Source organism: Cucurbita maxima, unplaced genomic scaffold (assembly GCF_002738345.1).
Source record: "Cucurbita maxima cultivar Rimu unplaced genomic scaffold, Cmax_1.0 Cma_Scf00016, whole genome shotgun sequence".
NCBI lineage: Eukaryota > Viridiplantae > Streptophyta > Magnoliopsida > Cucurbitales > Cucurbitaceae > Cucurbita > Cucurbita maxima.
In genome coordinates, this window is record NW_019272032.1 from 169,489 (window position 1) to 194,842 (window position 25,354).

Below are 25,354 nucleotides of genomic sequence, written 5' to 3' on the forward strand. Positions count from 1 at the left end.
TTTTTTTTTTTTTTTTTTTTTTTTTTTTTTTTGTTTCTGATTCATGGGATTTCCCTGATCCTTCGTACTTCATATTTAATTTATGAGAACATTCTTGATTCTTATGTCAAAATTTCAACATATTCAATTAGCTGGACGTATTGGCAAGCTTCAGATTGGCGACTTCTCCTTTGGTTCTCTGGGTAAAACTGTAGTGATGGCTATGTTGTCTTGCTCAGAGTTTGATGAATAGTTTTTGAAACTTGGGGGTCAGGATGCTCCCATAAGTTCTCGAAGTTCACGTTCATCTGTGATCACGAATACTGTACACTGCTTTTTAACGAACTAGAGTTGCTTCTTTCTTATGATGAAATTGGATATGCTAAGTTTCTCGATTAGCTAGTTAATTGGCCGCTATACGAGAAATCTGCAGTGGCTTTGATAATGCAGTCTGTGATGCAGTATCTGCCGTTCCTGCCAGGTTTGTCATTCGTCTCTTCCTTTGATTGTTTGATTAATTTATTGAACTTTTTTAAATTAGTAGACACAATGACTCCTTGTTCTGATTTATTTGATACATACTATGTGGCATATAGTCGAGATCGTTTGTTTGTATCTTGTATCGATTCTTGTGCTAATCTGTCATATTCATGTCTTGATTTTTGCATTTGATCTGCTTCCAATGCATACATTAGGTTGCTGTGTTTTAAATCAACCATGCTGTATAATTATGTTGGTAGATGAAGGTGAAACTTTCCTCTTAGGGAATTGACCGATCAATAAAATATTGTGCATCTTTTATGAGTGTTCATTCGTAATTTGCATCTGCCTAGACGTGTGGATCTTAATTTTTTTTTTTTTTTTAATATGTTCCCAAGGGTAGTAATCTGCCATTGATATTTTTAGAAAGCCTGCTGAGGAAAGAAAATTGTATATGATATCTTAGGTATTAATCTGGGAAACTCATGTGGAGGGTTATTACAAATTAAAGTTAGGCTTGTGAACCATCTAAAGTAGGATAAATAGACATTTATTCAATCGCGAAATCTCTTAATCTCATGGACAATTGAGGCATCAATTCTAACTATAACCGCCAAGATGTGATTCTTTAGGGGAGTTGGGAATATTGATCCATCCAGTCGGAAGAGACTGAAATGATGGGCAATACAGCTGTCTCCACCATACATTAAACCCCTATGAAAGTAAATCCCACAGAGATTTTAAGCTGATTGTCGACCCATAAAAAGCACTCAAGCACCGTCCTTTGGATTCCCATTTCCATTTGTCAGTGTATTAATTCTTCAACAGCTGCATCAATGCCTGTAAATGTTCTATGAAGTTGTATATATATTCTAGATATCCATTTTTGTTTCTTATCAACCCCCATTCAAGCGGGTTCCTGTATTTTGCTGCTAGTTGAGATGAGAATGATTTCCAACGTTATGAGTGAGATCTCATATTGATTGATGAGTAACAAATCATTCTTATAAATATGTAGAAACCTCTATTTAGTGGATACGTTTTTTGAACACTTGAAAGGAAAAAATAAAAAAGGACAATATTCACAAGCAGTGAGTTTGAGCTGTTACAAATGGTAACCGAGCCAAACACTGGGCGGTGTGCCAGCGAAGACGTTGGAATTGTGAGATCTCACATTGGTTGGAGGGAAGAATGAAACACAGTCTCGTTGACTTGGACTGTTACTAATAATTTCATAGACAAGACATTGGGCAGTGTGTCGTGAGAACGCTGGAATTGTGGGATCCTACATCTATTGGAATTGTGAGAACGTTGGAACGTTGGCTTGGAATTGTGAGATCCCACATCTATTAGCGAAGACGTTGGCATACCCTCGTTTTAAAACCTTGAGGAGACACCAGACAGTGTGTCAACGATACGCATGAATTGTGAGATTACACATCGATTTGAGAGAGGAACGAAACGTATCCTCGTTTTAAAATTTCGAGGAATACACTGAAAAGTTTTTCACTTTCCCATTAACAATTAGACACGTATCTGAACTTGATCATGCAAGGGACATGTGCACTTTTGTAGATTGAATAGTTTGAACCACCTACCTAGACGGCAAATTAGGTATGTAGAGCTGCAACTGTCACCAAGTGGGCAGTGTGTTCGTTTTCACCAAAAAAGAGAAGAAAATCTGTTGAGACGAAGCAGAAGGGTTTTCCTTTTTCTTGTGTGCATTAGCTATTATGGAATTGATTGGACGTAGCAGCAGGCAAGTTGCAGTTTAGTGTGTCCTATTTGTAGGGTTACGGCATAGTGGTGGTTTTATGTCAATATTACATCAAATGTATGTTTTGATTGTGAAAGAGATTGGGGGCCACACAGGTACGTTTGCCGCCTGCAATGCCTTACTTTTTTTCATCTTCTTTTGTAAGCCTTTAGTGAGCGTCAACATTTATTCGGTATATGGTACAGTGTTCACACAGCAGAAACCCATCCAGTCCCTCTATTTATTTACTCTACCAATAGCCTTTGCTTAGAAGCCTCTATTTGTGTTAACTACATACACAGTACCAAATCCCTCTTACAACGTGACTCCTTTAAGATTACCTCAGAAATAATGTTCAAATTATTATATGGAGTCTCTTATGTCTATGAAGTTGCCTCACTTGCATTAACCTTTTCAAGTTGAATTGAGTTAGTTTGATATTTTGTTTTCAACTTAGGTTGAGTTGAATTAGTTTGATATTTTGTTTTCATGCATCCAGGAATGTTTGGCCATCTACACGGTTTTTTGTGAACATCCTTTGTTCAAGAGTCGACCCAACCAAATAAACTATCATTACTGACCAAATAAACTTTTCATGGAGTTTCAGTATGTGTTTGGGCTCAAGTTTGTGGGAGTATTGTTGGAAAGACTCTTTACAAGGAGGTTGAAGAGGGAATTCAGACAAAGGAGCTCAAAAGAGGATAACCGCAACTCGATTTTTTAGGTAACTTCATGGGTATTATCCGAAGTTTTTTCAAGCAAATTAACCATCAAATGTTAATGGATCTCGTTGATTTAAGAAAATGACAAAACGAGCACAGAATTGAACAAAATTGAAAGCATGACTATGTATCCGGTCTGGCTATCTATACTATGTTCCTTGTATGATTTATTCATGCATGTTATGATTATGCTATTATACGAGGACAATTAGAGATTCATCAATTAACCCTTAATCATGAACTCGATTTGAGTGCTGAGCGTTTGGATAACATTTTAGAAATGGTTATGGTTTACTTGTACTCTGTTGATACTATTAGGGGCTTGCCAGTTAATTTCTATTAGCGAACCATTCCCAGTTCGTATGAGTTTACAATAATACCTTCCTCATTTGGGAGAACTAGGGTTGAGCCCCAAAAATGCATGAATCCTATGAGAACCTTATAAATTCATTGGGGGTATGGTTAGGGAATTTGTAACCACTCATTATTCATGATCTTGTTCGGATTAAAGCAAGGGACCATATAGGTAAATGAGAGTTGACTAAATTGAGGGCCATAGTCTCCTTATGTTTATTTTATGAGGCGTACTAGGGAAATGCAAACTAATCCTTACTAGAGAATCTAAGAACAATGTCCATAATGGTATCAAGAGAACATGAGTTGGAACCGACGTTAGGGTCCCGTCTCAAGAACCTATAAGATATAGGTTGATAAAGATGATGATGATGAAAGGGACTAATAGAACATATAACCAAGAAACCTTAGAACCTTAGAACCCTAAGAACGAACCACATGAGATTGACAATCTAGATAGGGTTAAGAAAATAGAACTCATTACTTCCGCATCGTGACCACAAGTCGGGCTTAGGTGAACCAAGTACACTTAGAGGAAAGCCTAAAAAATCCTACAACTTAGATATTAACTCTTAAGTATGAACAATATATGAATAAATGAGAATAAGACTTGTCGAGTATTTTTATACTCATTAATGTTACTTTAGTTCTTTTCACATGAGACCTAAGTGGAGTAGTTCAGGCAAGGGTGTGCACGAGCTTGCGAGGATTTAGGGCTTGAGATAGTTTGGTGTCTCATATTTGTCAAACCTATATATTTATGAACTTAGTTGTTTTAAATTCATATTTTGACATATTTCTATTGTGTCTTGTGTTTTATGAACTTAGTTGTTTTAAAGTTTTAAATTGTCGTGTTTTTTAAAATATCTTAGGTAAGTAAATGACGGTTCATAACTTGAGTCTCTTGAAAAGCGAATCGTTACACCGGCTTGACTATTCTGAGACAATTGCATGACCCTACTATAGGATATTACATGCATAAACGTGACTTACTTGGACCAATTTCCTCTAATTTTTATTAATTACTTGGCTTTAAATTTAAAAATACGAGTTAGGAAAAGAAAAAGGAAAAAAAGTAAATAATAAAATGATTTATAAATGCAGACCCAATTGAATTTTGTCCGAATCATTTATTTGGTAATTAAAATTCTGGAAATAACCCTTTCCCTCCCTCCAATAACGACAAGGCTTTCAATTTCCTGCATCGCCAAACAAATTAATAACAAAGAAAGCAAATTATCGTACAAATTTGGAGACGGTTTCATATCGCGAGAAGTAAAAAAAATATCGCGTACTCCACAACAATCAAAATCCCTATCAAATACTACCGGAGGATCTGCTCCGTACACGTTAGCGCTCAAATAGCGTACACATCACGCGCCGCGTGTGGTGAAAAAAATTGGTTCGTTAGGAGTGTGATGGGGACGCATGCAAGAAAAACTCACCGCACGGGCGGGTATAGACGCCACGTCATCAAATCTCTGTCGCCTGCTACCAAATTACCACTTTGCCCATTATACGACAAACTCACATTCACCGCTCGACGTGACCATCCACTGCCCGCTGAATTTCCGTTCGGATGCCTGCCCGTGACCTTTTTACACCTTTCGTTTTCCCCCTAATTAATCATGTTTTTTTTTTAATATTAATTTCATTAATTACTTCGTTAACTATTCACTAACCAAATTCCACGTCATTTTTAGTTTTTAATTTAGTTTTTTATAGTTTTAAACTTATTGTGAAATCTATTTTTTATCATACTTGATCACGTATATTTTTAGAATTTACGAAAATGATTAATAGAGAGTAAATACAATTTGCTTAAAAAAAAGAAAAAGAAAAAGAAAAACTAAAATAATATTTAAAATCAAATGAAAACAAAGCACCTAAACTAATGATATAACACAATGGTTTAATTAATGTGGTAAAAGAAGGCATATAATATATTTATTTATTTAATGTATGATTTTCTTTACCATTACACGCATAATAAGCCTTTTTCAAATGATAAATATCTCTAAATTTTTTATTTTTTTTAAAAGAGAGCTGAATTAAAAATAATTTTCCGACAAAATAGAAAAATTTAATGTATTTTGTATTTAATTTAATTTATTTTTTTGGGATAAAAGTTGAGAGTTGTGGGTTCTTGGATCACGTGTAAAACACAGAAGTTGCTTAATGTCGAAGTTAAGAGTAATATATATATAATCCATGAAGATGACACCCAAAATACCCCTTTTCTCTGCTAATTTAATATTTTTATTTCCTTTTTTATATTTATGTATGAACAATAATAATAGTATAAAAAGTGATTGGGTTGGCGGCAAGTTCAAAATCATTGACCAATTGTCTGCTTTTAGCTTCATGAAACACCACCATGTTACCACATTGGGATCATCCCAGGACAAAGAGGAGGGGAGGGGGTGGAGAGTCAAACCTCCAACTCCCAAGCAGCTGCACCATGAAACGAGCACGAGCACGAGCACGAGCTCAAGCTCAAGCACCGGAACGGCGACACAAGAAGGTGGACGCCACGTGACTTCTGCCCCATTCCCACGTGTGCCTGCTTTGAACTCCCAACTTTACTTTTAAAATAAAGCCCCCTTTTGTCTCCATAATTCAAACCCAACCCCCCACATCCCCAGATTTTTTAATCACTTGCCCTACACACTGTCATTCATTCAGGTGTAGTCAGTGGTTTGCATTTAACTCCCTTCCCCAGTCCAGGTGTAGAGGAGGCATCAAGATCGGGTTAGACATTATGAACAGTTGCATTTGATCATACATAGTAAATAAGAGAAGAAATGATTCAAAACAAAGGTAGAGCAGCAGAGTTCTGCAGATAGTGTTGTTGGGTTCATCATTCGTTCTTATATCACAAACACAATCAGAAAAGAGGAGAGGCTACGCAAATATGCTCAAGGGGCCCGTCTTGTTTGAGGAATCTAATCCATTTTCACCACTTCGCATTCCATCCATCAATCTCCTACAAACAAATTTTCAACCAAAATTCATTCTTTTCTTCTTACTTACATACATGCATACAGCTACAACAAACATGGCACCAACAGATCGAAAGTTACCTTCCGACCATCTTGTCCGACCCCGAGTCAGTTAGAATCGTCAGTCTCCTAGCTGTTTTGATAAAATCACTGAAATCAAAAGGAAGAACACGATTGAATGAAATCCTACGCGAGGAACATGGTGAGTGAGTGTGTAAGAGAAATCAACTAACAGAATTGTTGATATGATATACCTGAATGGTTTGTCTCCAGCTTGTTTGACAGCACCTGTTGCATCTTGGTAAAGGACATGGCTAAGAATGTCTGGTTTCTCCATTCCGAACATGTTTGCCAGCCTCCGGTATAGTTCTTCATACGAGCCAATGACCGAAAGGTTAAGCGTTCGGCCAACATCTTCTGACTCCATGAATACCTTGCAGTGACCGGTGTCCAGGCCGAGTTCAGTGGCTTCATAACCCTGGTACCATGGAAATCCAGCTTCCGGTGACTTGTTTGGAGATATCTGCTGCTGCTTGAAAGTGTATCCTGAGCCATCAGATAGGAATTTCACTCTCTCCAAATTCATGTCTAAGGAACTTTTCTCGGTCTGAGGTGAGTGAACGTCACCAGAAGAGCTGCGTGTGATTTGCTGTTCAGTGAGTATAGGTTGACCAAAGAGTAAAAACTGATACTTCTTCACAGAATCAGATCGTTCCAACTTCGGACCAGTGTTCTCCACACTGAGCAGTGCCGACGAGTTCTGACTGCCGCTGCCTCTGTGGTCTGTAACCAATCTATGGGAAATTCTGGAGTGAAAATCAAGCTGCTGAAAACTGGATGGAAGCAGCCCAAGTTGCAGTTTGTTGTTGAGATGGAAATCTGAGGAAGATATTCCAAATTGAGTATGCCTGGCTCCCTGTATGCCTACAGAAGTGTTATCAGATAAACAACACATGGGACTGCTTGGCCTAAGGGTATTGCTTGGAAACGACGACAATTGGAATTGGCTGTCGAGGGGAAAGTCGGGGTGTTGAGGTAGTCGAAACTTCTTTCTTGGTGGAGAGAATGGTGATAGTTGAATGACGGGCATGTTCGATACCAGTTCGACCAACCATGGGCTAACACGCTTCACGTTCTGTAGCAAATCTGGCTCGTCCCATGTCACCTGCAGTAGTAGGTTTTACCACACATAAATCCAAGAACAAGATATCAACAAAATTGTACCTTGAGCCTAAAGTAATAAACCAATCGTTTCAAGATACATTGAAATTTACTTCTTGGTGGCTGATACAAGAAATGACAATTTAAATGCCCTACAAACCACTGTACTTCAACAGTGCCACTAATTTAAAGGCCCTATAAACCACTGTACTTTCACAGTGCCACTAACTAATATAAAAGATAATACCAAAATTATGTAACCACCCAAGCCCACCGTCAATTGGGGAGAGTTTTCCACACTTCTTACCAGTAATGTTTTGTTCCACTTTCTAAACAATGTGAGATCTCACAATCCACCCTCCTTGGTAGCTGGCACACCGTCTCGTGAATGACTCTAAAACCATTTGTAACCGCCCAAATCCACTACTACCATATATTGTCTTCTTTGGGTTTTTACTTCTGTGCTTCCCCTCAGGATTTCCACACCCTTATAAGGAATGCTTCGTTACCCTCTCCAACTAATGTGGGATCTCACAATCACCCCATTAGGGGCCAACGTCTTCGCTTGCTCAGATGAATGGCTCTGGTACCATTTGTAATAGCCCAAACCCACCCCAAGCAAATATTGTACTCTTTGGGCTTTCCCTTCCAAGCTTCCTCTCGGAGTTTTAAAACGCATCTACTAGGGAAAGGTTTCCACACCTTTATAAGAAATGCTTCGTTACCCTCTCCAACGAGTATGAGACTCACAAATCAGCTCTTGAATTGAAGCAAAACAAGTTCATCAGCAAGCCCAAATAGAGAATGAACGATATGTCAAAAGGCAAATAAACCCAAAAAGAGTATCATCTTTCTGAGCTCCTAGAAATCTTAAAATTCACGAAACTGAAACTATGAATACATAGAACCAGACAAAATAAGAACTTTGGTACTAAAAAGCAGCATGGCAGTTGAATAAATGCAGTTCAATGACAGTCCGGATCAGAAGAATTTGCAGAAGAAAACAAATGAAACAGAGAGGAGGAGGAGGAGGAGGAGATTACCTGAAGAAGCCGCCATGGAGAATTCGGCCAGCGGATAGGATCAGCAACTTGAACAGAGGAAATGGTGCCCATAAACCAACTAATCCGAGAAGAATCCTCAGTTTCAAATGGCATCTTGAACCTCATACCAGAGCACCACTGGATTCTCATGGCGGCTCGAACTGATGAGGCCTTAACACAGAACTCCGGCGTGCTGGCGCGTGGGTAATAAACCACCTCAAACGCCTGCCCACTCGCTGCCAGCGCCGCCGCTTCAATCACTGATTCTGGCCTAACTTTGCCTTTTCCCCTCAAATTCCCACCACCATTAGAACTCAAAGACCCTTTTCTACTCAACTTGTTGTCCTCATCTCTCAGAAACATCGTCAACCCACCGTATGATGGGATGCTATTTCCACCGCCGGGATTCCAGCCATATGGGTGATCAGCAGCACACCCAATTGCCCGTTTGGCTCGCCGGATTCCAACACAGAGGTCGCCATTTTTGGATCTCAGAAAAACAATCGAATCGCCGGCGACAAGCTTCTTCTGATTGACAAAACTACTCCACCCAGTAGTTAATAAATGCCGACGAGGCGTCCCCCTGTAAATATGCCGAAACTTCCAAACCTCGCCGTGGACATCCTTAGCAATCACCGTCTGAACCGGTGGATCCGCCGTGTAATCCAGCCTCGGAAATATCGTCTCCGCACAGTACCTCGGAACCGAGAACCCACCGCCGTTGTTAGCATCGGATTGGGTCAACGTCTTGGCAAAGGAAGCCGGTTTCTCCATGTTATTCTCAGACCCATTACTCCCAAAACCACCCTCTTCCTCGCAATTAATTTCGTTGTTCGCCAGTGGAACCAGTCGTACATTCCCATAAACTTCATCCGTTTCATTATCAGCCAAGAACTTGACGGCGAGCACTCTACATGGAATAAGCGGCGGGATTCTAAGTGAAGAAGTGAAATCGACGGCGGCCTGAGCGTGCTCGGCATGACCCTGAGGGAAGTAAAAGACCTTGGAGTTAATAGCAGGCATCTGGACCATGCCTCCCGCACAGGCATGCCATAGTTGAGGATCCAAGTTCTTATCCGCTTCTTTCATTCGAATGATTGCGTTTTCCCCCAAATGCAATGCCTGAGAAAAGGGAAAAAATCAAAACTACTGTGAAACAGTGCCTTCAAAGTGGAATGAAATTAAACATCCTCCGTGTTTAATTTATAACCAGGCAAACAAAGCGACTTAAATTAACTGATCAAAATCGAGAACCCAAGGCTATAGCCATGAAATAATTGAATCGGGATTTATTGTAACGAAAAAGTTGTTCTCACCTTACTCTGTTGAAATGGGACAGGAAAACCCAGTTCTGTTTATCGCCAATAATACAGCTTCCTTGATTCAAAAGAACAAACAGATTTGCCTTACCAAGAACAGTCGAAAAATAAAAACGAAGCTCAGAGTCGGAATGTGAGAATCAAACTCAAAATCCTCAGATTCAGCATCTCCAGTTGCTTCAAGTTCATATAGATAAAAAGTCAAATACAACCCAGAAAACGAAATTCCAAAAGAAACCCAAATGATTTCAGAAACAGACACGATGATGTGAGTGAGAAGCAGAGGTGATTTCAGTCAAAACCCAGGAAGGAGAAGAAGAACAACAACAAACCCAGTAAACAAAGAACACCAAAAAGAAGAGAAACCCGTTCCCCTTCTTCTTCTTCCTCTTAAGCATTCAAAAGACAGAAGAAAAGGGCAAAAACAGAGAGGCCAAAAGTGGCGACAGATCAAAGAGAGAGGACGATTAAAAGATGATCCGGCGACGATCTGATCCCAAATAGCGAGGGGTTTTCTTGGTTGAAGGAAACAAACAAAACAAAACAAAACAACCAAACAAACAAAGAATCAAACAATCTGAAAACAAGGAAAACGAAGGGGAAAGAGAAGGGAGGGGGGGATTATGGGTATTGTTGGATTGGATTCGTATCGTATTATCGTATCGTGGGATGGATTAAAAGGGAATGAAATGGTGGATGGAAGATGAACATCAAATTCCAAAACAAAGAAACAGCACAGTGAATGAAGAAGCAGGACGACACAGATGCCCTTTTCCCGTTTTTACTCTCTTCTTTTACTCTTCAGCTGACTCTCTGTATTTATTTCTTTCGCGCGTGTTCTTCACCTCCTCACGCGCTCTCCCCTCAATAACCCAAACCTTTTCCTCTTTTTTCTTTTTATCCCTTTTTAGATCAACTTCCAAAATCATTTTATTTCATTTATTACAAACATACCCACAAAACTATCTTAAATTAAGGGTTTAATTTATTAAATTAAAATTTTTAAAAAGTAATTTCTCTATTTTTTTAAAATGTTATTTTTATAGTATTGAAAGCTATAGCCTTAAGCATTTAAATATATATATAGTAAGTAAAAAATATATTTAGGCTTTAATTAAAAATAATAATAACAGTCAGCACTATATTAATTCATGTGTTTCTAGTTTCTGCACTATTTAATTATTTTAAATAGAAAGTGGGATTAAAAAAAGAAAACCCAAGAGAGCTGAGTTATTAATAATGGGTGATTTTTTTTTTATTTTTAATTGTTTTTTGTGAAAAACAAATGGGTGAAACAATTAATTATTATCTACTGATAATTAATATTCATGTGCTTTAATTAGAAAATTTTAATTAATGCGTTGTGAGCACCATCCTACTGTTCTGTACCACTTAATTTTAATTACGGCTCCCAACCCAAATTTTAATATTATTTTTTACGGTATAAGAACTACAACACAAATGTCGATGAATTTTCAAATCCACCGTTACCAAGTATTGTCCACTTTGACCCGTAATGTATTGTCATACGATTTTAAAACACGTTTATTATGGAGAGGTCTAACCCTACTCCAACTAGTGTCTCACACCGCCTAGTGATGGGTTTGGATTGTTACAAGCCCACTATTAATAAATACTATCTACTTTGACTTTTATGTATTGCAGTCAGTCTCATGGCCTTAAAATGATTTTCATACCCTTTTAGAGAATAATTTGTTCTCCTCTCCAACCAACTAATACGAGATCTCACATCCCTATCAAAGAAAATTAAGAGTATTTTTAATATTTAATTGGTTTATGGACACTGAAAAACGACATGGGATACGACACCCACATCCTTTTGTGTGACCAAATTTAAAATAAATAGACATTAAAAAAAAAAAAAAAAAAAAATTAGGATGATTGGAGGAGACAGAAGGGGGTCTTGGGTGAGGTAGTAACGTGATTGCCGACATGTCGCATCAGGAGGAATTGGACAAAGTTTATGACAAGTATTGGTGAATCGCTGTCATGAAAGTGATGATGACGTGGCAGAAGAAATGGTAGGGTTTTAGGGTTTTGTAGGAAAAGGAAAAAGAAAAAAGTGAGAAAGAAAGAGATTGAAAGTGTGGAGTTAGTTGGGTTTTGGAACCAACATTGATACCGACATAGGGATTAAAGATAGATAGTTAAAAGAGATGACCTCTCAATTAATGCAACCCTACTACTACTAATAGATATCAACCACATTCATGAGCATGCCCCTTTTTCATTTTATCCCTAATGTATGCATCTATTTAAATTTTTGAGTTCGATCGATAATTTAACATAATATTCGAGCAATTTTAAATTTTTCGATTGATGGGTGATTTTAATGTTAAAATTTATTATTGAATATATATTAATGAAGGAGGAAATGCGTGAGATCTCACGTGAGTTGGATAAGGGAACGAAGCGTTATTTATGTTTTAAAACCTTGAGAAGAAGTCCAAAAGAGAAAGCACAAATAGCACAATATATGCTAACGAGGGTTTCGGTTGTAACAATGGTATTAGAGCCAGGTATTGGGCCGTGTGCCAGCGAGGACATTAGGCCCCTATGTTAGGTTGATAGAGTGGACTGTGAGATCCCACCTCAATTTGATAAGAGAATGAAACATTTCTTATAAGGGTCTATAAACCTCTTTCTAGCATATCGGTTTTAAAACCTTAAGGGGAAGCCAAAAAAAAAAAAAGCTCAAAGAGGACAATATCTGTTAGCGGTGGGCTTGAGTTGTAGCAATAATATCAGAGCCAGGAATTGGGCAATGTGCCAGCGAGGACGCTGGATCCCTAGGGGGTGGATTGTGAGATCCCACATCGATTGTACATGAAATAAAACATTCCTTATAAGAGTATGAAAACCTTCCCCTAGCAAACACATTTTCTTCGGTGGAAGCCCAAAAGTAAAAGTCCAAAGAGGATAATATCGGCTAGTGGTGGGTTTGGGTTGTAACAATGGTATCAGAGCCAAAGTATCGGGCAGTATGCCAGCGAGGACTCTAGGCCCCCAAAAAAGATGAATTATGAGATCTCACATTGATCAGACAGAAGATCGAAGGTGTGAAAACCTCTTACTAACTGACGAGCCAAAGTACCGGGCAATATGCCAGCGAGGACTCTAGGCCCCCAAAGAAGATGAATTATGAGATCTCACATCGATCAGACAGAAGATCGAAGGTGTGAAAACCTCTTACTAACTGACGAGCCAAAGTACCGGGTAGTATGCCAGCGAGGACTCTAGGCCCCCAAAGAAGATGAATTATGAGATCTCACATCGATCAGACAGAATATCGAAGGTGTGAAAACCTCTTACTAACTGACGAGCCAAAGTACCGGGTAGTATGCCAGCGAGGACTCTAGGCCCCCAAAGAAGATGAATTATGGGATCTCACATCGATCAGACAGAATATCGAAGGTGTGAAAACCTCTTACTAACCGACATATTTTAAAATCTGGAGGGAATACCTAAAAAAAAAAAAACTAAAAAATGAGAATTTCTACTCCCCGTGCTGGAATCAATACAAACAAAAACCAAAAATGAAAATGAAAAGGTGCATCATTTAAAAAAGAAGAGGCTTAAGTTGGGCCTAAGTGCTATCAAATTGTTAGTGTGGGCCGCCTATACCGACAAGTTGCAGTCACCCATTACGGCTTCCACGCCACTGCCAACCCATGTGATCCAATTTCATTCTCCTCTCTCTCTCTCTCTCTCTCTCTCTCCCTCCCTTCTATGCACAAAAAAAAAAAAAAAAAAAAAAAAAAAAAAAAAAAAAAAAAAAAAAAAAAAAAAAAAAAAAAAAAAAAAAAAAAAAAAAAAAAANTGGAGGGAATACCTAAAAAAAAAAAAACTAAAAAATGAGAATTTCTACTCCCCGTGCTGGAATCAATACAAACAAAAACCAAAAATGAAAATGAAAAGGTGCATCATTTAAAAAAGAAGAGGCTTAAGTTGGGCCTAAGTGCTATCAAATTGTTAGTGTGGGCCGCCTATACCGACAAGTTGCAGTCACCCATTACGGCTTCCACGCCACTGCCAACCCATGTGATCCAATTTCATTCTCCTCTCTCTCTCTCTCTCTCTCTCTCTCCCTCCCTTCTATGCACAAAAAAAAAAAAAAAGAAAAAGAAATAAGATTTGGACGATTTCGAAAATGGGTGTGTTTATTTCAAGAATTCAAATCCATCTTTCCCTCACAAAACAAAAAAACAAAACTTTCTTCACAATATCTAAATACATCTTAATTACACCAGAGAATCCTTGTTTGATTTCTTCACTTCATGGCTTTCTTTATCTTGATGAACACCTGCTAGAAGAGCTGCAGTTTCCTTATCTTTTATCTGAAACAAATCCAAATCCAAATCCAAACACAAATTTTAGATATAATCCAGCGTAAACACATCGTTGGTAAGAGATATCCGGTAGTACCTGAGATCCTAAACAGAGGTCACCCTGCTTCTTCTTACTCTCTTGGGTACAAAAATATGAATACAATCCCATCCCAGCAATGGCTACTAGAATTCCAATGAGGTTCCTCTCAGTGAAGGGGTCATGAAGAAGAGTATAGCCAAACCCAAGAACAAGGCAAGTCTTGAGGTGACCGAGCACCTGGTATGTCACCGGCGACGTCTTTCCAATCACCAAAAACGTGCTAAAGTTGACAGACACAGATATCAAACAAGAAAGGATGATAAACGCCTGCATGTGCAACATCACCGGCATTCATCTAAAAGAAGAGAATTATAAGAACAATGCAATGAAACCAGTGGACGGTAACTAACATACCAGCACCACAGGGGAATACTTGTAAGCAAACACGTTTTTGTTGGTAAGACATTGGTCTAAGAAAGGGCCAGAGACGAACAGAATGGCTGCTTGAAATGGAGCAGACTGATACAGCAGCTGGGTAGAAGAAACACTCAGCCTCTTCTGTATAGTGTTGGTTAGCTGAATCAAACACGAAGTTAAGAAATAACACAAGAAGTTCTTGAAAGTTTATGCATACAAAAAAAAGGAAAAGGATACAATTTGGCCAACACAGGTTGTTATGATAGCCAAGAGAGAAAGAACAGTGCCCATGAAATTGAGCTGGAGATCAGTGATAGAGGCAATGCCAACTCCAACCAGCAAGAGGAAAAGAGAGAGCCTAATCTTGGAGCTGCAACAAGAATCCAAGTGAGAAATATGAACCGTTCTTTGTGAGTGGAATGGGCAGAGGAGAAAAAGTTTGTACCTGAATTGTTTCTTAAGGACTATAGTCTCTAACATAACAGTGAATGGTATGATTGCAAGTTTTGTCATCTGTAGAGAAAAACAAACCCCACCCCCACAAAGTTAAACCATATTGTATTGTAAAACAATCGATCAGTTTGCTAGAGAACTCTGAATTGTTTCTTAAGGAATATAGTCTCTAACATAACAGTGAATGGTATGATTGCAAGTTTTGTCATCTGTAGAGAAAAACAAACCCCACCCCCACAAGGTTAAACTATATTGTATTATAAACAATTGATCAGTTTGCTAGAGAACTCATGAACTCAACCTGGTAGAATCCAACAGAATTGAATCCCAAGCTCAAGTTAAGAAATCCAATGGAGATGCCATTGAGCATCCCAAAGAGCACGACGGTCTTTGTGTCGATGGGTTTGGATTCGAAGAAATTTAAGCGATGAGCGACGTGAAGAGTGCAATATGTGACCATCAGATGCCAACTAGTTAGAGTAGTTGCTGCAATATAGAAAGTGAACATGTTATGATCGGATTCGTTCTATAGGCTAAACTACGACCAAATGCTTAAGAATCGGATAGAATACGTACCGAAAGGGAAGCCGAGGTTGCTCATGAGAGCTTTGTTACAGATAACAATGGACACAGAGGATGCTACTGAGAGGAAGAGTGCCCCAACGACACCCAGTTGGAAATTTGAGATTTCTCCCATTTCTGATATCAAAGTTGAAACAATCAATCAAACAAAACAAACAAGTGTGCTTTGAGTGAGAGATGTTCAAGATTTCATAGGCTGCTATAACATCATTCAATAGGTGTTTCTGGGAGCCAAGTTTGGAAGAGAGATTGAAAGCTTGAAGGAGAATGTAGGATTGTGGTGGCCTTATATTTTTGGTGGGGCGAGGGATGAAAGGTTGGTGCCTACCGCTTAAAGAAAGAGTGTGTGTGTGGAAGAAAGCAAAGCCGCAACCATAACCCTCAAAGCCCTCCATTTTCAAATTACAGTTACAATGCCTAACATTTTGTTCTGAAACGACCAACACACCCATCTGTGCGATTATTGCACGATTATGACATAATTCACTTAACAAAAATAATTACTCTCTAAAAAAATTAAATAAAATGACTTAACTAAACACTATTGGATGTTTTGAAGCATATGCTTAATATTGAGTCTTAGTAGACAAGTCAGGATGGTGAACTGAACATTCAGTTGTCTATCAATGCAAGCAAAAGAAGTTGGGTGTCTGAAAACTCCATTATTGTTAGGTGAGGAACCTTGGATCTTACTCCAAGGCTAAGCCACCAGACTTAGCATTGTTAAGCCTTCAATAAAGGGTTCTCTTAATGACGGCAACCATATCTTAGTTTCAAATAAATATTACCAATGGTCGATCGTCATCTCCAGTGACAGATGGGCAGTCTACATTAGATCAGCAGGATTCTCGACACTGTTAACAAAATTCAAAGGGGGCAAAAAAGTAGTAAAAAAAACAAACCACTTGTGTTGTATTCATATTACTTCTTTCCTGAAACAACTTGGTTATATTGACTCCCATCACCCAAACATTGACACACTACATAGAACGAAACCGGTAATAAAATGACTGTTGCTGTGTATTTTGCTTTTATATGAATTATTTCTCCATCACTAAACAAAATGAAAATCCTGTAACAAATGAATCAGAGAGATATCTCGCTCAAGGACACCATTGAAGAAGCCCTCAAGGTTAGAAGAGGACATGTACATGTGACAGGTTCAGAAGGGAGGTCTCCCTTCTATAAACGTTTGGCCTTATTAATCTGAGCCAGATATGCTTTGTCCGCATTTGCAAGCCGAGATTGGAACTCAGTCCATTCAGTTCTGCACCTTGCTCTCACCTGCAAGGTCAAAACAAGGAAAAAATAACAAGTTTAGTTGGTTTGACAAAATACAAGAGATTGAACCCAGATATAGAAATTCGCATGCTAAAGACTAGCTATCATTGATATTTACCCCTTCCCATGGAGCCTTCCCGTTCTCAGATTTGCCCTGAAAGTAAATAGACAATTAAGTATAAAATATCAAACATATGGAACCTATTTCAAAAAGATACCTAAATTAAGAGGTGAAGAGCAAATGAAAATAAGGAAACATAGACAATAACACAGATACAATACGAGTGTCTGCATTTGCATCCACACATGAGGCCAAATAGATAATAACACATATGGCATGTAAATGTAACTCACCTGACTCCCAAGAGAAGGAATTACTTGATGAACAATCCACTGCGAATCAACTACACCAATTTTCTCATGTGCAGGCTGCAGGAAAGGAACCCATCAAAACAAAAGAGCTGATCTCATGATCTCATACAGAAGGTATATGCATAAAAGATAGACCTACTTTAATTTTTATTTTTCAACAATGCTCCTTGAAAGGAAGCTGTTAAAAACCAGATAAAAAAAAATGGCAGACGAAAGGCTCACAAAAGGGATAACATTAGGAGAGAATTACTGACCTCTATACATCTTCTGAGAGCGAAGTCTAATCCCCATCCATGTACCAAATCATTCTACAAGTAAATAACTACTGAGATAAGATATAGCAAGTAAAAAAAAAAACTTAAGGTCACAAGTAGATGCAAAAGTTTATAGATCATCAAGCAACACTGCCGTATTATGTAGTAACAGTACACCTGAATTAAATGCCAAACACATCTCCACGCTTCACGCGAAAAAACAGGAGCCATAATTTCTACAAACCTGTGACATTTGAAACCAGTGATCTACGAATGAGGACATCATATGACTAGATCGGCACCAGTTAGTAGTTCTCCACTAAACATAATATCTCATAGTACTCCATATAGAAAAGATATTAACCACTTTAAGTGCATCAACTACTTTTAAGTTCATCCATGTACAAAGTTCTCAGCTTATAATATTCTGCTAAGGAAGAGAAACATAATTGGGCTAGAAAAAAACTTACGCAGCACATGGAGGCAACTGAGGGTCACTACACCAGCCTGGTTTCTCTTCCGTCTCCCTATTTCACCATTGAAAACGTGCATGTCAGTATCCAAAGTATATATGAAAGGTGAGAACCTAATATACCACCCAAAGAGAAAATAGCATACTTATGAACCTCTCTGTCACCTCTCCTCTTTGTCATCTCCCATGTCAGTCCATTATTAGGCTCAAGTCCAGGTTGGGAGATTTCCAGACCATGCTTTTTCACTAACTCAATATACCTGATTGTCAAATCAATATGAGCAAGCTATAATAAATAGCATCGGACCAAACGTCACCAAAAGGATAAAAGAAAAATATGCTTACTTCTCTGCATTGAAATGTTCAACTCCAAGGTCTTCATCCCATATAAAAATATAATCATATGCAGCTACAACATCAGGGTGCAAAAACCTTTTTGCGTACCACCTGGAGTGCAAAAGAAAAAAGAAATAAGAAAACAAAAAACTGAATCTTCTTCTTTAAGATCTTAAATATCCATTTTTAAATAAAAATGTGATTCAGGTTCCAATTGTAACAAAAATTATACAGGATGAAATACCCAAACCATACAAAATATCAGAACTTACCATTTTGTTTGTTTCCTGACACTGATATGGATTGCAGTCTTTGACCACTCAAACTGATCCCACTCAGTAGTCCGACCGTCATAGTGAAACAGTACAATTGTAAAATTATCAGAGAACTGATACAACAAGATCAAGCGTGAGCCTTCGCAAGGTAGTTATTTGTATAAACAATATGGACAACAATTGTCAATATATATAACCTTTTTCACTGCTGCATCAATATTTTTTCTCTGATCAAAGCCCACAGTGAATGTAACCAAGTACTTCGGTTTTTTATTGAGATCCTGCATATTTAAGGGCTTTCGGTATAGGCTTAAATCATTTCGAGGCAATTAAGTTGCAATGTTGATAAGAAAAAGATCCTCGACAGCTAATATCAGATGCAGAAATAGATCATACAAAAAGTAGCTATTAGCAATTATGATAAAGCTCCTCTGCTCCCCCCCACTTATACCTAAAAAATTACACAAATTTAAGGATATTATTGATAGACTTAACGGAATTGCTAAAAAATTACACAAAAAATTGCCACTGTTAAAAATGAACGGTAAATTATTTCGAGAGCAGATAGAGCCATTTCCATATAAAGAGGAAACAACAAAACATTTAGAATGTGTTCCAAGTTCTTTCTAAAAATAAGAACTCGAGATCAACCAGCACAATGATAATTTGGCTAGACATTAATGCACATATACCTCACTGGGGTTACCCCATAATCTGCGTAAATAAAAATCAGATTCGGATGCAACAATTTCGGGAGGTAATGACTCTGCACCACGAGGATTTGTTGGCACATATATCTAGTAGATTATAAATAAAATAAGAGAAATTGTGAGAAACCAGCAATTTATTAGAACCATAACAAACGCATTTAGATAGTCAAACTTTTGCGACCATTTATCAATAAACAGAAGGCAAAAAATATCTGCATGAAATTTTAGTTTTTTTCTTTTCCCCTAAAGAATAATTGCTGAATTCAACAATAATACCTTAGATGTTTTGTTTATTCCAGGTATCTCAGTTATTCTGATACTAGGAGATCTTTGCACATCAATGGCTACATCAAGAGATGATATAAGGCTTGAAGGTAAGTTAATCTGTAAATTTTGAAATGTATCAAATGGATGTAGGCATAAGGGGCTGCATTGACATTCAGATGAAGCGAAGCACACCTTATTTAGAGACACTAAAGGAAATGAAGCACCAAGAAAATATCCAAAGACCACTCCCACTAAAGTTGTGAGTATAATCCTTGCACTGTCATTTGTTTTTCTAGTTCCTCCACTGTGAAGAGAATATGAAAGCCAATAAACCACATAAATTAGCACAGTATGAAAAGCTAACAGAAAAATGACAAGGAGACAATACACAAATAACGAACAACTAGCATATTTATACCGGTGTCCGGTTCCCATAGTTGTAATGAAATCTCAAGTATACCAACTCAAAAGGTTCGATCTCTCTGATAATTATCAATTCTGTAAGCGATTTGCCAAGGCAAAGACGATGTTCCTAGACAGTGAAAGTCTAATCTGCACAAAGTCGAAGCCCTGAAAGTTTAAACAAAAGACAGCGAAATTACGAGAATCACCATCGATCAGGTTCGTCCATTCGTAATGCTAATTAATTGAAATTCAAAAAAGGACGGAAACAGAATTCAAGTAAGTAATTCGCAGGAGATAGAGAAAACGAGATTCACATGAAAAACAAGCTGCACAATAGAACAAATATGAATAGATGCATACAATAACCGATATGAATGGCGAAAGAAACTTAAAATCACAATGTATAAATGTCCAATAAGACCGGAAAAAATCGCATTAATTCTAGAAACCTCAGGCATTCGAATCCGAAAGATGTACAAAACAACTGATCTAACAATTCCGTCGGCATTAACAACTGTAACGTAAATGTTATTAGAAACCAAATCTCCGAAACAAATCAAATAAAAGGAAAAGGAACAGAAGAAATGGACAAAAAAAAAAGCAATAGAAAACTGCAGAATGAAGCGTTACCGGGAAAAGTAAATCACGAAAAGAACCGCAGAGAAGAAAGCACCTGGCGGCGGGTTAGCAAGGATTCGCCAGTTTTACTCTTGGATTGGTTTGATTCGAGTGAGAAAAATTACCTTTCCTTATGAATTTCATCAAGAAATCGTAACGCTACGCAGCGTCTCTTTGATGGCTCCCGCTTACCTGCATGCCGCGGGTGCCGGGCTGGAGCAACCGACGTTTTGGACGTGTCTTTGTTTCTGAAATATGTTTCAGAATTGGTCATTTTAGCTGTATATAAATTAAATAAAACATTTTACTTTTAGATTAAACATTTACCCTTTTTATTTTTTTAAAAATATATATTATTATTTATAATCTTTCATTTTGCAAAATTAAATAATAATAATATGTTTAAAAAAAAAAAATGGGGGCAGAGAAATTCTCTGTCCCTAAAAGGACATACACATTTTTTTTTAATTAAAATGTCTCTTAAAAAATCATTTCCCTCTCTTTTTAATTTGAAAGATAGTTCTTTCTTTTGCTAGATTAATACATAGTTACTTTTTCTTTAAAATAATAATAATAATAAAACTATTAAATTTAAGAAAAAATTGCATTCATAAATTTTTATTCTAATAAATGAGTGTAATTCAGACTTCTCGTGATTTTTAAAACGTGTCTATTAGGGAGAGATTTTCATACTCTTATAAGGAAGGATAATCTACCCTCTTTAGGGGCATCGTCTTCACTAGTCCACTATCCGGTATCTAGCTCTGATACTAAAAAAAATATAGGGATATAATTGTAAAAAAAAATATATAATTGTAACAAAGGACAAAGGGAAGGGGCTCTCCTTGGGGGAAGAGGATCAGCCTGCCATAGTCCACGCTAATATTGTCGCAAATTTATAAAATTGCCATATTAATAATTAACCTGGATTCACTGCCATTAATTTACAATTACTTTTAACTTTTATCATTTTTCATTCCAAAAGTTAAAAAGATTCTTGTGTGGGTGAAAAGTTAAAAACAAAAATAATATTGTATTCCGTTGCTCACTAAAGTTTTACCTTTTCCCCATACCTAATTATTCTTATTTTTTGTAAGACCTATATTGAATTTATACCCTTTCATTCTCAATTATATGTTAATGATCTTCTCAATTAGTTGGAACTGTAACCACTCAAGTTCATCGCTACTAGATATTGTTCACTTTAGCCGATTACAGTTTCACAATTTTAAAACGTATCTAGGAAGAGGATTCCACACCCTTATACGGTCCACTCTCCAATCAATGTGGGATCCTATATCAATTGGAGAAGGGAACAAAACATTTCTTATAAGGGTGTGAAAACCTCTCCCTAGTAGACGCATTTTAAAACTATGAAACTAACGGCGATACGTAACGGGTAAAAGCGAACAATATCTATTAACGGTGGACTTAGACTGTTACAGTCATCATTTAAGTTTTGTATACCACAACATAAAGCTTTGTTCGTCATTGCGTTGATTCTTGATCGTAAATTGAATTAGTGAAATCGAAGAAACGAGAGAATGGTCGAAACAACATTGGATACATTGATTTGATCTAAGCTAAGCTAAGCTAAGCTTCCATGACTTTTGAACAACAAACAATTAGGACAGCTAACAAGGAAGCCAAGCTCCAACCAAACTACATAAGACTCTTAAACCTTCTTTTTTTAATGTCAGTTTTTCTTCTCCACCTTTTTGTTGGTAGTTTACAGAAGCAGAAGCAGAAAAACAGAACAAAAACAAACCCAACTTCAGCAAATTCGTTGGTCTTCTAAATCAAATTAGTGCCTTCCCACTCTTCTCTTCACCTTGAGATATCACATTTTGTAGGGTACCCTATTTGTTCACTCTCCCAGCTAAGCTTTGAAGCCACTCTTTCATGCCGTGGAACATACTCCTAATATCACAAGAGCCTACCATTTCAATATCCATTTTCAAATTGGTTCAACAAACTAAAACATTTGCCTCTATTTACCTCCATTTTCTTCACTAACTCCTTTGCATTAGGTGCAGACACAATGATGTGGCGAGCACTTGGGCTGATAAAACCTTCCTCCACCGCTTGATCAATGAAGGACAGCAATGAATTGTAGTATCCATCCACATTCAACAGTCCAACCTGAACAACAACTCAACTCACTTCATGTTAATCACTGATAAAACATCACACGTTTTGGATTAACAATGATATGGCTTACTGGTTTATCGTGAATTCCCAGTTGAGCCCAGGTGATAGCTTCAAGCAGCTCTTCCAAAGTTCCATACCCACCTTCATCAAAAAGGAGCTTAATTAGTTGGGCCTCCATTTTAGAAACTTCGACCGGGAAAGCCCAAAGAGAAAAATTTGAGCTTCCAAGGTGGTCCACCGTTAGCAAATATTGTCCTATTTGGGCTTCCCCTCAAGGTTTTAAAACGCATTTTAAAAACTTTGATGGAAAGCCCAAAGAAAATAATATCTGCTAGCGGTGGGTTTTGACTGTTACAAATGTATCAAAGCTAGTCACCGGATGGTGTGCCAATAAGAACGCTAGCTCCAAGGTGGATGGATTGTAAAATTCTACATCGGTTGGAGAAGAGAATGAAACAATTCTTATAAAGGTGTGTAAACCACCCTATAAGAAATGCATTTTCAAACCTTTAAGAGGTGAGGTTGGGGGCTTAGGGACCATCTGTTATAATTTCTCCCTTTTTTTTCTTTCTTTCTTTCTCCAGAGCTAAGGATGGTACCCTTGAATTGTAGGTTGTAGGCTGCCATTTTGGCAGCCATACCTCAGAATTCTCAGGAAAAAGGCTGCCCCTTAATTTCTTCTGTCAGAGATTGTTCATAATCAAAACGTTCCTCTGTTTAATCTTTTCATAAAAAACATTCTAATCACATAATTAACTATTTAATTACCATGTTTTGAACATTGTAGAGTAGCTATGCATATTAAATGTTGGGGTGAGTCTATTTTGGCCTAAGGCTCTTGGAGGTTGGGGCCCAAAACAGGGCGAAATGGAGCAGCAACAGACAAATTATGCATAGTGATTGAAGAGAAAAGAGAAGAAAAGACGAACCAGGTAAGGCAATAAAGGCATCAGAACGCCTGGCCATCTCGGCCTTCCTTTGGTGCATGTCTGCCACTGCCTTCACTTCTCCCACTGTCTCTCCAGTTATCTGCAAAAGTCAGTCAATGCCTCTCATTTCAATCCCCATACTAACTCCTTCCCATTTTATGCCAAATTTGTGTGTTAGTTCACTGTATGCTACTGAACACAGTTATGTGTCCCACCATTCAAATCTCATGGTTTTTTACTTAAATGGTTTTATATCACTCGAAATATTCTTTATAATAGTGTAAAAACGTCTTTATAGTAATACGTAATGAGTCAAAACACTGGATATAACAGTGGAATAGAGTAAACATACCTCCCTTGGCATAAGGGTCTTGGGGATAACACTGCAAAATTCAAAAGGAAATGAGTAATTATCACCATTTTCATAAAGTTAAAGCTCCTGAAAATGGCAAAAGGAAAAAGAAAAACAAACCCAACAACATGACGACCACCATTATGAACAGCTTGAGAGACTAATCCCATCAATCCAACACTCCCTCCTCCATAAACCAGATCAATATCCCTCGAAACCTTCCAACAAAAAAGCCATAAAAAAACTGTCAATCAATCAATTGATAGAACAACCCAATATCCCAATTCATTGCTAAAATTATGAACAACCCACTTCAAATAAGGAACAGAGACATAGAGGGGGGGAAAAACAGAGAGATTTTACCAGTTCTCTTCCAAGCTCAATGGCAGCATCTTTATAACTAGTCTTCTTGCCAGGGCTGCTACCACAAAACACACAAATCCTCTTGAAAATTGGTGATTTGGGTTCGTTTTCCTTCTCCATTGATGAACTTTGTGAAATGGGTATGCGAGAAATGGTTAGAAATTTGCCTCAGATTCAGTGTCGTAGAGGTAAAGAAGTTTGTGGGTGGTTCACGTTGGTGGAGAAACAAGGTTGTGGTGTGGTTACATATATAGCTGTACAGGAACAAAAGTATTGAACGCTGCTAATTCCTTTCTTTTTTTTTTTTCTTTTTTTTTTTCAAATCTCTCTCCAGGTCCACTCTTTTGAGGACAGGGGAAAGTGACTGCATTACCTCGACTGAAATTTATCCAACTTACCCACCAATAAAAATATCCCTTTTTCTTCCTCCAAACCAAATTTCTTGTACTAATTAAGAACCCCCAAAGAACTTTAACAACTTTGTTCAAATTCCTTTGTTCAAAAGATGTTGGCTTTACATGATGATGCGTGGTAATTGGAATGTGAACAGTTTCATAAGGACATAGCGTGGGTTTATGGCATCCCCACAAGCCATGGCTTGCAGTCCACATGAACTGTTTAAGAACAAAGGCTGTTGGGGGGTTTTTGACGTTAGTATGAAATAATTAGAATATTCTTTGGTGACTGACTAGATTAGTTTCATGTTTGTGTTTGTAACATTATCTATTAATCAAATCTGTCACGTTTTGATGTCCCTAGATTGAAGAAATGTTTCTTCGACATAATAAATGTCATACTCCTTTTTTATTGTCTTAAGCAAACAACCAAAGCTTTTGGTACCCATGATTTAACCCAACATAATCAATGATTTACAACACAAATGTTCTAAGCTCTTTATTTACTGCTACACTT

General features: G+C 37.6%; 4 protein-coding genes across 7 annotated transcripts; all 4 read right to left on the reverse strand.

Moving 5' to 3' along the window:
• Nucleotides 1–6,024: 6,024 nt before the first annotated feature.
• On the reverse strand, nt 6,025–10,585 carry LOC111491620 (auxin response factor 18-like). Its single transcript, XM_023140601.1, has 5 exons — nt 9,814–10,585; nt 8,498–9,619; nt 6,548–7,458; nt 6,375–6,443; nt 6,025–6,277 (listed from the first exon to the last, which is right to left on the reverse strand). The coding sequence occupies exons 2-5, from the start codon at nt 9,584–9,586 to the stop codon at nt 6,196–6,198; spliced, it is 2,151 nt and encodes a 716-aa protein (XP_022996369.1). The 5' UTR covers nt 9,587–9,619; nt 9,814–10,585; the 3' UTR covers nt 6,025–6,195.
• A 3,397-nt stretch (nt 10,586–13,982) lies between these two features.
• Nucleotides 13,983–16,001, reverse strand: LOC111490686 (UDP-xylose transporter 1-like). 2 transcript variants are annotated; one of them, XM_023139234.1, is made up of 7 exons: nt 15,652–16,001; nt 15,377–15,561; nt 15,068–15,135; nt 14,860–14,992; nt 14,620–14,781; nt 14,263–14,532; nt 13,983–14,174 (listed from the first exon to the last, which is right to left on the reverse strand). In XM_023139234.1, the coding sequence occupies exons 1-7, from the start codon at nt 15,770–15,772 to the stop codon at nt 14,079–14,081; spliced, it is 1,035 nt and encodes a 344-aa protein (XP_022995002.1). In that variant the 5' UTR covers nt 15,773–16,001; the 3' UTR covers nt 13,983–14,078. The 2 variants fall into 2 exon arrangements, with proteins under 2 accessions (XP_022995002.1, XP_022995001.1); XM_023139233.1 differs by lacking the exon at nt 15,068–15,135 and adding an exon at nt 15,220–15,284 and having other exon boundaries at nt 14,860–14,995; nt 15,652–15,988.
• Nucleotides 16,002–16,544: 543 nt separating this feature from the next.
• Nucleotides 16,545–20,888, reverse strand: LOC111490685. Of its 3 annotated transcripts, none has more exons than XM_023139232.1 (15): nt 20,660–20,888; nt 20,043–20,176; nt 19,817–19,928; nt 19,634–19,741; nt 19,340–19,444; nt 18,845–18,928; nt 18,645–18,760; nt 18,382–18,483; nt 18,183–18,296; nt 18,035–18,091; nt 17,742–17,808; nt 17,565–17,618; nt 17,293–17,367; nt 17,057–17,092; nt 16,545–16,941 (listed from the first exon to the last, which is right to left on the reverse strand). In XM_023139232.1, the coding sequence occupies exons 2-15, from the start codon at nt 20,057–20,059 to the stop codon at nt 16,840–16,842; spliced, it is 1,149 nt and encodes a 382-aa protein (XP_022995000.1). In that variant the 5' UTR covers nt 20,060–20,176; nt 20,660–20,888; the 3' UTR covers nt 16,545–16,839. The 3 variants fall into 3 exon arrangements, with proteins under 3 accessions (XP_022995000.1, XP_022994998.1, XP_022994999.1); XM_023139230.1 differs by having other exon boundaries at nt 20,043–20,194; XM_023139231.1 differs by lacking the exon at nt 20,660–20,888 and adding an exon at nt 20,479–20,641 and having other exon boundaries at nt 20,043–20,194.
• Nucleotides 20,889–22,135: 1,247 nt separating this feature from the next.
• LOC111490689 (cytokinin riboside 5'-monophosphate phosphoribohydrolase LOG1) lies at nt 22,136–24,686 on the reverse strand. The gene is made up of 7 exons (XM_023139235.1): nt 24,443–24,686; nt 24,200–24,297; nt 24,080–24,110; nt 23,728–23,827; nt 22,869–22,939; nt 22,646–22,789; nt 22,136–22,567 (listed from the first exon to the last, which is right to left on the reverse strand). The coding sequence occupies exons 1-7, from the start codon at nt 24,560–24,562 to the stop codon at nt 22,475–22,477; spliced, it is 657 nt and encodes a 218-aa protein (XP_022995003.1). The 5' UTR covers nt 24,563–24,686; the 3' UTR covers nt 22,136–22,474.
• Nucleotides 24,687–25,354: the final 668 nt, after the last annotated feature.